The following is a 14,392-nucleotide window of genomic DNA, read 5'->3' as shown; positions in this document are numbered from 1 at the left end:
TTATTGAACTTGATGTTATGTTATGTTATTGAGTTTGAATGTATACAACTTGATGTTACTTGATGTTCAATAAATTTTAAAATGTTAAGCTTGGCATTAGCGTTCTGTTGGGGCGATGGGGGCAGGTGGGGCTTGAAAACTCCCCCTTGTCCAAAGTGGGGGATGACAAAAAAAGTTTGAGAACCACTGCTGTACAGTAATCTATTTATTTATTTATATATATTTATTTATTTTATATATATATTTATAGATAGATGTAAGCACAAGTATATATTATTTATATATATTTATTTATTTATTTATATAGGCACCTTATTGCTTTTTTATCCTGCACTACCATGAGCGTATGTAACAACATTTCGTTCTTATCTGTGCTGTAAAGTTCAAATTTGAATGACAATAAAAAGGAAGTCTAAGTCTAAACAGTTGGCATACTTGCAAGATTGAGACAAGTCTCAAAACCCAATCATATAAGGTTTAAAATGATCAAAATGAGCTAACATGCTAACATTAAACATAGCATGCTAATGTTAGCGTGATAACATAAGAAAAGTTAGCGTACTTCTAAGCAAAAGCCGTGATTTTAGTTTTAAACTAACAAAATAAGATAATATACTAGTGTAAAACATTAGCATGCTAATGGTGATATGCTAATATTAGCATGATAAAATAAGAAAAGTTAGCGTAGTAGTAAGATGCCGCAAAGTATTCTAACCCGTGATTTTTAGGTTCAAATTAATAGCATTAGCTAAAATACTAGCATACAATGTTAGCATGCTAACATTAGTATGGTAACTTAGGAAAAGTTTGTATACTTCTAAGATGGCACTAAGTATCAAAAGCCATTTTAGATTTAACATAATAAAAAAAGCTAATATACCATTAGCATGCTAACATAAGAAAACTTAGCGTACTGATAAGATGGCGCCAAGATTCCAAAACCATGACTTTTAGGTTCAAAAGAATAGCATTAGCTAAAATACTAGCATAAAATGTTAGCATGCTAACATTAGTATGGTAACATAGGAAAAGTTTGTATACTTCAAAGATGGCACTAAGTATCAAAAGCCATGATTTTAGATTTTAACATAATAAAATAAGCAAATATACCAGTTTAAAACGTTAACATTTTACCATTAGCATGCTAACAAAACAAAAGTTAGCGTACTGCTAAGTTGGCGCAAAGTATCCAAACCCATGACTTTTAGGTTCAAATGAATAGCATTAGCTGAAATACTAACATAAAATGTTAGCATGCTAACATTAGTATGATAACTTAGGAAACGTTTTTTATACTTCTAAGATGGCGCTAAGTAGCAAAAGCCATGATTTTAGATTCAACATATAAAAATAAGCTAATATACCAGTATAAAACATTAGCATGCTAATGGTGACATGTTATGTTAGCATGACAACATAAGAAAAGTTAGCGTAATACTAAGATGGCGCAAAGTATTCAAACCCATGATTTTTGGTTTTAAATGAATAGCATTAGCTGAAATACTAGCATACAATGTTAGCATGCTAACATTAGTATGATAACTTAGTGCCATCTTAGAAGTATACAAACTTTTCCTAAGTTATCATACTAATGTTAGCATGCTAACATTTTATGCTAGTATTTTAGCTAATGCTAGTCATTTGAACCTAAAAGTCATGGGTTTGAATACTTTGCGCCATCTTAGTATTACGCTAACTTTTCTTATGTTATCATACTAATATCAGCATGTCACCATTGGTATATTTGCTTATTTTATTATGTTAAATCTAAAATCATGGCTTTTGATACTTAGTGCCATCTTAGAAGTATAAACAACCTTTCCCAAGTAGCAAAAGCCATGATTTTAGATTTAACATAATAAAATAAGCTAATATACCAGTGTAAAACGTTAGCATGCTAATGGTGACAAGGTAATATTAGCATGATAACATAAGAAAAGTTAGTGTACTGCAAAGATGGCGCAAAGTATTCAAACCCATGATTTTTGGGTTCAAATTAATAGCATTAGCTGAAATACTAGCATAAAATGTTAGCATGCTAACATTAGTATGATAACTTAGTGCCATCTTAGAAGTATACAAACTTTTCCTAAGTTAACATTTTATGCTAGTATTTTAGCTAATGCTATTCATTTGAACCTAAAAGTCATGGGTTTGAATACTTTGCGCCATCTTAGTATTACGCTAACTTTTCTTATGTTATCATACTAATATCAGCATGTCACCATTGGTATATTTGCTTATTTTATTATGTTAAATCTAAAATCATGGCTTTTGATACTTAGTGCCATCTTAGAAGTATAAACAACTTTTCCCAAGTAGCAAAAGCCATGATTTTCGATTTAACATAATAAAATAAGCTAATATACCAGTGTAAAACGTTAGCATGCTAATGGTGACAAGCTAATATTAGCATGATAACATAAGAAAAGTTAGCGTACTGCTAAGATGGCGCAAAGTATTCAAACCCATGATTTTTGGGTTCAAATTAATAGCATTAGCTGAAGTACTAGCATAAAATGTTAGCATGCTAACATTAGTATGATAACTTAGTGGCATCTTAGAAGTATACAAACTTTTCCTAAGTTATACTATTGTTAGCATGCTAACATTGTATGCTAGTATTTCAGCTAATGCTATTCATTTGAACCCAAAAATCATGGGTTTGAATACTTTGCGCCATCTTACTATTATGCTAACTTTTCTCATGTTATCATGCTAATATTAGCATGTCACCATTAGCATGCTAATGTTTTACACTAGTATATTATCTTATTTTGTTAGTTTAAAACTAAAGTCATGGGTTTGGATACTTGGCTCCATCTTAGCAGTATGCTAACATTTCTTATGTTATCATGCTAATATTAGCATGTTACCATTAGCATGCTAATGTTTTATACTGGTATATTAGATTATTTTATTATGTTAAATCTAAAATCATGGCTTTTGCTACTTGGCGCCATCTTAGCAGTACGCTAACTTTTCTTATGTTAGCATGATAACGTTTTACACCGGTATATAAACTCATTTTATTATGTTAAATCTAAAGTCATGGCTTTCGATACTTAGTGCCATCTTAGAAGTATACAAACTTTTCCTAAGTATCAAAAGCCATGATTTTAGATTTAACATAATAAAATGAGTTAATATACCGGTGTAAAACGTCAGCATGCTAATGGTAATATGCTATTATTAGCACGATAACTTAAGAAAAGTTAGCGTACTGCTAAGATGGCGCCAAGTATCAATATCCATGACTTTTGGGTAGAAATGGTTACAATTGGGGTGTGGAACTTACTGTGCCTGGGACTCCAGGAGGAGGAGAGCCAGAGGGGGGGAGGAGTTTTACAAGGAGAGGAGGAGCTGTCCAGAGAAAGGGGGCGTGTCCTCGTGGACTTTGAACAGGTCTCCAGTTGTGGTCCTGGCAGTGTGTGGCGCTGAGGTGCTGGAGGAGGATGTGGACTCAGGAGTAGAGGACTGCTGGCACCAGGGATGAGTTGGCTCCTCTTGTGGATTATAACCGCAGTCGGGATTCAACAGGTGGGACCATCTGAAAAAGGATTTATTTCAAAACTTTTACTGCAGTCATTTGTTTATAAATGTGTAATATTCCGTCATACAATGATTGGATGCTAGTACTGAGGATCAGCTGTATTACAGGCTGTCTTTGGCGACCCCGTGTGGCCATCTCGTGTACCGCGTCTCACAGCTAGTAATTGGAGTTCTTTATTTAGAGCGACACTCCAAAGAATCCTCATTTTAACGCTCGTCCATCATGAAACGTGTCCAGGGGGGCGACAGGAAACTGCAGGCCAGACAGGCGGGGACATGACGCGGGGCCCTCTGCCTTTTCTGGCCCCCGTTCAGTTTTTCATATCACTGCAATGCATATTGTGGCCTTTTTTAGTCTTAAACACTGAATTTAGAAAGTGTTCATGCACTGGCTATCAATCAATCAATCAATCAATCTTTATTTATATAGCCCTAAATCACAAGTGTCTCAAAGGGCTGCACAAGCCACAACGACATCCTCGGTACAAAGCCCACATATAAGAAAAACTATAAGAAATAGACTTGTCCATTTTATACTTAAATTCCAGTCCTGGAACCAATTAACAGCGATAAACTAGGCTTTACAGTGTTCAAGTAGATTTAAGTGTGCGCATAAAAGACACAACAAAACAGGCAGTTTAAGTGGGTTTGTAATTAGATTAAAAATATATTTTATGAGTTGTGTAAAGATTTGTATTTAATATAAATAATCCGGTGTGAGTCATTTAAAAAAAAAAGAAAAGACAGTTAAGGCGATCCAATATGTTCGATATACATGTTTATATTCCAGATAATGTCCAAAGTTTTCATGAAAAAGTAAAAAAAAAAAAAAAAGGTTAAGAAGCGTCTGATACCTCATACAGCAAGTGAAGCCCATTCAAAACTGCTATGCCACTTTGGCATTCATGGAGGAAGTAAACAAAACACAATAAATGGGCATTAACTCAGAAAAAACAATTGTTGTCTAGACTTTATATCTTTAGAGAAAAGGTGCGGCGAGAATATAAACTTAAATAGTACGTAGTTTTGAGAAATACGACCATTAGTCTGTCATGATGACAGCGTTGTAAGTGACGCTAAATGAGCAATTATCTCTATGGGGTTTTGAATGGCAGAATCAGATTCAGTAGTGGAATGGATAAGAATCGCGATCGGATGTGAATCCTTTTTTCTGATGACGCTTTAATGTTGTTAGTATTGTGGATTTTAAATTGAATTGTGTGCCCCTTTTTTTCCTACTTGTTATCCATCCATCCATCCATTTTCTATCACTTGTCCCTTTTGGGGTCGTGGGGGATGCTGGAGCCTATCTCAGCTGCATTATGATTTTCTAAATATTGTACTTTTTCTTCAAGAAAACAATTATTAAGTGGCATTAAAAGATCATAGCACTTCCATGCAAATAAGTATTATGTAAGTTGTTATTCACGTTGCACTGCTATGGTATGTTGTGATGCACTGGCATACATTTGGCCCGCCACAAATAAACTTCGCCTTCGCTCATAAGCACATTATAATGGGACTGTCTGTGAGCGGAGCTTGTAGTTACAACTCCGTACAGTAAATGACATCGTGCTTCTTCAATGGTCTTCCAGAGAATAAGAAGCAGCAGCAGCAGGGGTCAGCCTTGCCAACCAGGCATTTTTTTGGCTATTTTTTAGCAAGTATTCAGGCCCCTGTAGATACCTCTGCATATACTGTCAAAACATGATGTGGCGGGCCAAATTAAATGGCGAGGAACATCAAATGATTTGGCTGGCAACATTAAACGATGCCACGGGCCACAATAAATGATGATGCTGGTTAAATTGAATGAAGATGCAGGCAACGTTAATGTGGCCCACCATATACAATTATGTGGTGGGCCACTTAATGATGAAATTATGTTGCCGGCTGCTTAATTAATAATGTGGGCCGCGTTAAACGATGGTGCAGTCAACGTTAAACGATGATGCGGGTTAAATTGAATAATGATGCAGGCAACGTTAATTATGTGGTGGGCCACTTAATGATGAGATGATGTTGCGGGCCGCATAAATAATGATGTGGGCCGTGTTAAATGTATTTCCAATGATTTTCACGCACACACTAGGTGTGGTGAGATTATCCTCTACATTTGACCCATCTAAATGGTGATGCAGTCAACAGTAAATGATGATGCGGGTCACAATAAACAATGATGCGAACTAAGTTAAACGATGATGCGGGCCACGATGAAAGATGATGCAGGCAATGTTAATTAATGTGGCAGACCCCATAAAATAATGTGACGGGCCACTTAAATAATGACGCGGGCCACGTTTAACGATGATGAGGGCCTCAATAAATGCGGATACAAGCAACATTGAATGATGATGCAAGCCACAAAATAATTATGTGACTGAACGATTAAAATTATGTGGTGGGCCACGTTAAATGATGTGACGGGCTGTAAAAAACAGGTTGGTGGGCCGCCGGCCATATCAAATAATGATGGCAACATGATGATGCAGGCCATTTTAAATGATGTGGCAGGTTGCATAAAAGGAAACGGTGGGCCAAATGAAATGATGGATATGCATTGCATATATAGTTTATATAATATACTATAAAGTAACAATTAATAAATTATATATGTGTATATGCATACATATAATGTGTGTGTGTGTGTGTGTAAATATATATATATATATATATATATATATATATACACACACATATATATATATATATATATATATATATATATATACGTGTATGTATATATATATGTATACCGTATTTTTCGGAGTATAAGTCGCACCGGCCGAAAATGCATAAGAAGGAAAAAAACATAAGTAGCACTGGAGTATAAGTCGCATTTTTGGGGGAAATGTATTTGATAAAAGCCAACAGCAAGAATAGACATTTGAAAGGCAATTTAAAATAAATCAAGAATAGTGAACAACAGGCTGAATAAGTGTACGTTATATGAGGCATAAATAACCAACTGGTATGTTAATGTAACATATTATAGTAAGAGTCATTCAAATAACTATAACATATAGAACATGCTATACGTTTACCAAACAATCTGTCACTCCTAATCGCTAAATCCCATGAAATCTTATACGTCTAGTCTCTTAAGTGAATGAGATAAATAATATTATTTGATATTTTACGCTGATGTGTTAATAATTTCACACATAAGTCGCTCCTGAGTATAAGTCGCACCCCCGGCCAAACTATGAAAAAAACTGCGTCTTATAGTCCGAAAAATACGGTACATATATATGTGTGTATATATATATATATATCCCTCGGGAGGTGTTTAGGGCACGTCCAACCGGTAGGAGGCCACGGGGAAGACCCAGGACACGTTGGGAAGACTATGTCTCCCGGCTGGCCTGGGAACACCTCGGGATCCCCCGGGAAGAGCTGGACGAAGTGGCTGGGGAGAGGAAAGTCTGGGCTTCCCTGCTTAGGCTGCTGCCCCCGCGACCCGACCTCGGATAAGCAGAAGAAGATGGATGGATGGATGTATATATATATATATATATATATATATATATGTTTGTTTTTTAATATATAATTGGTACATATAATGTATTTGCTTCATGTTTTCCCCCTTCCTCATTACAGGCCAACTCCCAGAATTCCACTGCCATGCCGCCGGCCTCCACGGCGGCCCAGCTGTCTCCGGCGGTCCCGTCCACCGAGCTGTACAACCGCACCCAGTACTGCAAGTGGCCCTGCCAGTGTCCCGCCCGGCCCCCCGCCTGCCCGCCAGGCGTGAGCCTCCTGATGGACGGCTGCGACTGCTGCAAGGCGTGCGCCCGGCAGGTGGGCGAGGCGTGCAACGAGGCGGACACGTGCGACCACCACAAGGGGCTGTACTGCGACTACAGCTCGGACAAGCCGAGGTACGAAAAGGGCGTTTGTGCATGTAAGTGTCCACCCAAGGGACGTCCACTCTAACACTGTCTCCTTCATTACCTCCGCCAAGGACATCTTGCTTGTCAATTCACAACATGGCTACTTCCTCTGAAGTGTCACACAAACTCGCAACCAAATAGTATTTTATCGGCCTTGGCGGAGGCCTGGTTGTCATAGTGATATAATATTTCAAGTTTTAATGATCAATATTGTCAGTGATATGAAGTAATTCTACATAAAGTGGAACCTCGATTCACCAACCCTCTATTTGCCAAGAAAGAAGGAGGGAATCGCTGTGAACTAAGACATAGAGGAGAGGGAACCCACACAGTATGTACAAACCCCGTTTCCATATGAGTTGTGAAATTGTGTTAAGTGTAAATATAAACGGAATACAATGATTTGCAAATCCTTTCAAACCCATATTCAATTGAATGCACTACAAAGACAACATATTTGATGTTCAAACTCATAAACTATTTTTTTTTTGCAAATAATTAACTTAGAGTTTCATGGCTGCAACACATGCCAAAGTAGTTGGGAAAGGGCATGTTCACCACTGTGTTACATCACCTTTTCTTTTAACAACACTCAATAAACGATCGGGAACTGAGGAAACCAATTGTTGAAGCTTTGAAAGTGGAATTCTTTCCCATCCTTGTTTTATGTAGAGCTTCAGTCGTTCAACAGTCCGGGGTCTCCGCTGTCGTATTTTACGCTTCATAATGCGCCACACATTTTCGATGGGAGGCAGGTCTGGACTGCAGGCGGGCCAGGAAAGTACCCGCACTCTTTTTTTACAAAGTCACGCTGTTGTAACACGTGCTGAATGTGGCTTGGCATTATCTTGCTGAAATAAGCAGGGGCGTCCATGAAAAAGACGGCGCTTAGATGGCAGCATATGTTGTTCCAAAACCTGTATGTACCTTTCAGCATTAATGGTGCCTTCACAGATGTGTAAGTTACCCATGTCTTGGGCACTAATGCACCCCCATACCATCACACATGCTGGCTTTTGAACTTTGCGTCGATAACAGTCTGGATGGTTCGCTTCCCCTTTGGTCCGGATGACACGATGTCGAATATTTCCAAAAACAAATTGAAATGTGGACTCGTCAGACCACAGAACACTTTTCCACTTTGCATGAGTCCATCTTAGATGATCTCGGGCCCAGAGAAGCCGGCGGCGTTTCTTGATGTTGTTGATGAATGGCATTCGCTTTGCATAGTAGAGCTTTAACTTGCACTCCGCTTACGTAGTGATTTCTCCAGATTCTCTGAACCTTTTGATGATATTACGGACTGTAGATGTTGAAATCCCTACATTTCTTGCAATTGCACTTTGAGAAACGTTGTTCTTAAACTGTTTGACTTTTTGCTCACGCAGTAGTGGACAAAGGGGTGTACCTCGCCCCATCCTTTCTTGTGAAAGACTGAGCATTTTTTGGGAAGCTGTTTGTATACCCAATCATGGCACCCACCTGTTCCCAATTAGCCTGCACACCTGTGGGATGTTCCAAATAAGTGATTGATGAGCATTCCTCAACTTTATCAGTATTTATTGCCACCTTTCCCAACTTCTTTGTCACGTGTTGCTGGCATCAAATTCTAAAGTTAATGATTATTTGCAAAAAAAAAAAAGTTTATCAGTTTGAACATCAAATATGTTGTCTTTGTAGCATATTCAACTGAATATGGGTTGAAAATGATTTGCAAATCATTGTATTCTGTTTATATTTACATCGAACACCATTTCCCAACTCATTTGGAAACAGGGTTTGTATATATACATAAATGTAAGTATGTACATATTTATAATATGGATGTATGTAACCATGTTAAAGAACCTATTACGTTTGCAAATTCAGGTATCATTATATATTTACAGTATTTCTTTCATTAATATGGTTTATAGTAGTACAATTTCCATGTTTTCTATTCTTTATCAGAATGTTTATTATGTATTTTTCTCACCACGTTTACATCGCAGATTTAAATAACATAAATACATCCAAAGCATAAACTCTACTTTGTTTTTCTTTACCTAAATGAAGTGGTAAATAAAGTCCTAATGATATATTTATGTGATACCGTGCAGTATTTGTGGCGATCAGTAAAGATATTCATCAAGCACGACTTCTGTGTGCGTTTAAAGTATGAACAATGCTAACAACACGGCGGCTAATCTTGGTGCTATCTTCACCGCGCCAATCAATATGGCCAACTTTTCGACGCACTTTGTCTTCACCGCCTGCCTCGTCAAAGACACATCTCCACGTTGGTGAGTCTTTGCGGAATGACAACGCAGGATGCGGTGAAGTAATTTCACGTTGTGGCCGTGTTGTAGTGGCCGGGTGACGATCCCCCGGGCTGCCAGTGAGTCGACTCACTCGAGGTTACTTGTGGCTGTTATTTCATGTTTCATGTTCAGGCTCTAATTATGTTTAAAAAAAACATTTACAAGTTTAAAAAAAAATCAAACATTGAAAATGTTCAATTTATTAATATTATCCTACTTTGCCTGTTTACCAGGCCAGAGATGACTATTTTATTGTTATTATTAGTTATGTTTGGATTTATCACTTAGCATTTTGAAGAGTTCTAGTAAAAATAATAAATTGATAGCTATAGTCTATTTGTTGAGTGAGTACCCTCGTGTGGCCTGAAAGTGAACTGCAGCCATTACTTATTTGTTAAACAGTTATTTATGCAAGTCATGTCATGTTTATGAACGTTATTTGTGTTTTCTAACTGAAATCTAGACATGGTGGGCACGGGCTGCGAGCATGATGGCGTTATCTACGGCAACGGCAAGAGCTTCCAGCCCAGCTGCAAGTACCAGTGCGTGTGCGTCAACGGCGCCATCGGCTGCGTGCCGCTTTGCACCGAGTCGCGGCCGCCCCGCATCTGGTGCCAGAGACCCCGCCGGGTCAAAGTGCGCGGGCAGTGCTGCGAGCAGTGGATCTGCGACGAGCCCAGGAGGGGGCGCAAGACGGCGCCGCGACACGCCATAGATGGTAGGAGAGACGACGGCACAGAGTAACTTTATGAATCCTAGTGGCTGTAAGCAGCATTACATCAAAGCCATCAAGGTTGGGCTGCAAAATTGGCTAAAAAAGTTTGCATACTTAAGTTAGCATGCTAGCAGTTGTCAAGTAGAAAGTTATATGATTGAGTTGTACAGCTGCAAAATTGGCTAAAAAAAAGTTAGCATGCTCGCAGTTAGGTGTCAAGTAGCAAGTTATATGATTCAGAGTTGTATGACTGCAAAATAGACTTTTAACAAAAAGTTAGCATGTTAGCAGGAGTCAAGTAGCAAGTTATGATTCTGAGTTGTACAGCTGCAAAATTGGCTAAAAAAGTTTGCAGACTTAAGTCAGCATGCTAGCAGTTAGCAGGTGTCAAGTAGCAAGTTATATGATTCTGTTGTACGCCTACAATATGGCAAAAAAAAAAAGCCAAGTAGCAAGTTATATGATTCAGAGTTGTACAGCTGCAAAATTGGCAAAAAAAAAGTTAGTATGCTCGCAGTTAGCAGGTGTCAAGTAGCAAGTTATATGATTCGGAGTTGTACGGTTATAAGATTGGCTAAAAAGGCTACAAACTTTAGTATGCTAACAGCTAGCAGGTGTGCACCTGCAAAATTGGCTTAAAAAAGTTAGCATGCTAGCAGTTAGCAGGTGTCAAGTAGCAAGTTATATGATTCAGAGTTGTATGACTGCAAAATTGGCTATAAACTTTAACATGCTAGCAGTTAGCAGGTGTCAAGTAGCAAGTTATGTGATTCGGAGTTGTATGACTGCAAAATAGACTTTTAAAAAAAAGTTTGCATGCTCGGAGTTAGGTGTCAAGTAGCAAGTTATATGATTCGGAGTTGTATGACTGCAAAATAGACTTTAAAAAAAAAAGTTAGCATGCTAGCAGGAGTCAAGTAGCAAGTTATGATTCTGAGTTGTACAGCTGCAAAATTGGCTAAAAAAGTTTGCATACTTAAGTTAGCATGCTAGCAGTTAGCAGGTGTCAAGTAGCAAGTTATATGATTCTGTTGTACGCCTACAATATGGCAAAAAAAAAAGTTAGCATGCTCGCAGTTGCCAAGTAGCAAGTTATATGATTCTGAGTTGTACAGCTGCAAAATTGGCAAACAATTTTTTTAGCATGCTCGCAGTTAGCAGGTGTCAAGTAGCAAGTTATATGATTCGGAGTTGTACGGTTATAAGATTGGCTAAAAAGGCTACAAACTTTAGCATGCTAACAGCTACAATATGGCAAAAAAAAAAGTTAGCATGCTCGCAGTTGCCAAGTAGCAAGTTATATGATTCAGAGTTGTACTGCTGCAAAATTGGCTATAAACTTTAACATGCTCACAGTTAGCTGGTGTCAAGTAGCAAGTTATATGATTCGGAGTTGTATGACTGCAAAAGACACTTTAAAAAAAAGTTAGCATGCTAGCAGGAGTCAAGTAGCAAGTTATGTTTCTGAGTTGTACAGCTGCAAAATTGGCTAAGAAAAGGTTAGCATGCTAGCACTTAACAAGCGTCAAGTAGCAAGTTATGTGATTCGGAGTTGTACGGCTGCAAAATTGGGAGAAAAAAAAAGTTAGCATGCGATTCTGTGACATTTGGCTGAAAAGAGTTTGCATGTTAATGTTAGCATGCTGCTTTTGTGTACAATCGTATCACCCACGTGTTTGTTGTTGAACTTCTGGTCTCCAAAGCCCCTCCGGCTGAGCTGAGCAGCTGGCACAAGAACTGCGTGAGCCAGACCACCTCCTGGAGTCCTTGTTCCAAGACCTGCGGCCGCGGCTTGTCTCTGAGGGTCTCCAACGCCAACGAGCGCTGCGAGCCGGTCAAGGAGTCGCGGCTCTGCAACCTGAGGCCGTGCGAGGTGGACATCAGCAAGCACATCAAGGTACCATCAAGCTCTTTTGGTTGCTGTAACCGTGACAACATACCAATACAAAGATATAACCCCCTGGTTTTACATTGGAAGAACACATGTAACCAAAAGGTGATTTATCATCTCCAGACTTTTGCAGGCCAAATAAATGACAAAAATAATGCGGCAGGCCACTTAAATGAGGTGGTGGACCGCTTTAAAAATGTGGTGGGTAGTGTTAAAATACAAGGCATGCCACTTACATGATGTGACTCAGCAATATTAAATGATTATGCAGGCCGCATAAATGAGATGGTGGGCCACATCAATGATGATGCGGATAACATTGAATGATGATGCCGACAACAATAAATGATGTGCCGGGCCACATTAAATGAAACAGGCCATTTTAAAATAAATGCAGGCAACATTAAATGATGATGCGGGCTAGGATAAACGATGTGGGCCAATTTTAAATTATAATGCATGCTGTGTAAAATGATGTGGAACACATTTTAAGATGCGGGCCTGATCTGTCCCCCGGGTCTTAAGTTTGACACGTTGTATGAACGATAATCATTTAAAGTGGCCCGCTTCACCATTAAATTATGCTTGCATCATCATTCAATGTAACCCGACCCATCACTTCATTTAATGTTGCCTTGCACATCATTTTTATATTGCTCAAACGTGGCCTTGCACATCATTTTTATATTGCTCAAATAATCATTTAAAGTGGCCCACATTATGTGAGCAATATAAAAATGATGTGCAGGGCCATTTTAAATGAAGTGATAGGTCAGGGGTTACATTGAATGATGATGCAAGCCACTATAAATGATGATGCTAGCATAATTTAATGATGATGCGGGCCACATTAAATGATGATGCAAACATTACTAAATGATGACGTGGAAAACATTAAATGATGATATGGACCACTTTAAATGATGCAAGCATCATTTAATGGTGATGCGGGCCACTTTAAATGATGATGCAAGCATCATTTAATGGTGATGCGGGCCAATTTAAATGATGATGCAAGCATTATTAAATGATGATGCAAGCAACAGCTGTGGTATTTGGAGAGCATCAACAGGAGACGTGTGGTTTGTGTGTGCAGCCCGGCAAGAAGTGTGTGAACATTTACCGCGAGGAGCAGCCATCCAACCTGACCATCTCGGGCTGCACCAGCAGGAAGCAGTACCGACCCAAGTTCTGCGGCGTGTGCACGGACGAGCGCTGCTGCATCCCCTACAAGTCCAAGACTGTAGACGTGGACTTCCTGTGCCCCAACGGCTCAGCCTTCACCTGGAAGATGATGTGGGTCCAGGCCTGCTTCTGCAACCTCAGCTGCAGGAACCCCAACGACATCTTTGCTGACCTGGAGAGTTACTACGGATACCCCGAGGTCATGAACTGACCCCTGACCTCCCGCAGTCCTCATTTACTTATCATCTTCTCCTATCCACCTTTTTCTATGGAAAATCTGTAAATAAAGATGCATTTCCACTAGCAATTGAAAATAACCATTGGAAGCACTCCCAAATTATATTACCGGTAGTACAAATACATTGCCGTGCATTCTTCAAATGTTGCGTTTACTTAAAATAAAAATAGACTTACTTCTCAATAAATGCCACCAAAAACCTTTATCGGCGTTGTAAAACAATGTAGTACTCCGTATATATATATATACAGTATTTGTAATTTTAAGTAATAATAACTGGGATTTATATAGCGCTTTTCTAAGTACCCAAAGTCGCTTTACATGTGGAACCCATCATTCATTCACACCTGGTGGTGGTAAGCTACTTTCATAGCCACAGCTGCCCTGGGGTAGACTGACAGAAGCGTGGCTGCAATTTGCGCCAACGGCCCCTCCGACCACCACCTATCATTCATCATTCAGTTCACCGGTATGAGTGGCACCGGGGGCAAAGGGTGAATGACAACGGCAGCAATTTTTGGATGGTAAGAGGCGGGGAGCGAACCTGCAACCCTCAGGTTTCTGGCACGGTTGCTCTACCCACTACGCCATACCGCCCCAAGCATTAAGTAGTACTGT

At 39.1% G+C, this 14,392-nt stretch overlaps 2 protein-coding genes across 2 annotated transcripts in view; one reads left to right on the top strand and one right to left on the bottom strand.

Annotated features, from left to right (window-relative positions):
- sla1a (Src like adaptor 1a) overlaps positions 1–12,865 on the bottom strand; it is a 48,939-nt gene extending 36,074 nt beyond the window's left edge. Inside the window, exons 1-2 of the mRNA XM_061931025.1 lie at positions 12,133–12,865; positions 3,299–3,550 (exon numbers count right to left, since the gene is read on the bottom strand). The gene's annotated coding sequence lies outside the window, so the exon portion shown is untranslated. The remainder of the gene's footprint in view (positions 1–3,298; positions 3,551–12,132) is intronic.
- ccn4a (cellular communication network factor 4a) lies at positions 3,433–13,888 on the top strand. Its single transcript, XM_061931024.1, has 5 exons — positions 3,433–3,540; positions 7,153–7,456; positions 10,209–10,463; positions 12,164–12,357; positions 13,448–13,888. The coding sequence occupies exons 1-5, from the start codon at positions 3,493–3,495 to the stop codon at positions 13,745–13,747; spliced, it is 1,101 nt and encodes a 366-aa protein (XP_061787008.1). The 5' UTR covers positions 3,433–3,492; the 3' UTR covers positions 13,748–13,888.
- The last annotated feature ends 504 nt before the right edge of the window (positions 13,889–14,392 follow it).

This window comes from Nerophis lumbriciformis, linkage group LG37, assembly GCF_033978685.3.
Source record: "Nerophis lumbriciformis linkage group LG37, RoL_Nlum_v2.1, whole genome shotgun sequence".
Taxonomy (NCBI): domain Eukaryota; kingdom Metazoa; phylum Chordata; class Actinopteri; order Syngnathiformes; family Syngnathidae; genus Nerophis; species Nerophis lumbriciformis.
This window is presented reverse-complemented; position numbering and strand designations above follow the sequence as displayed.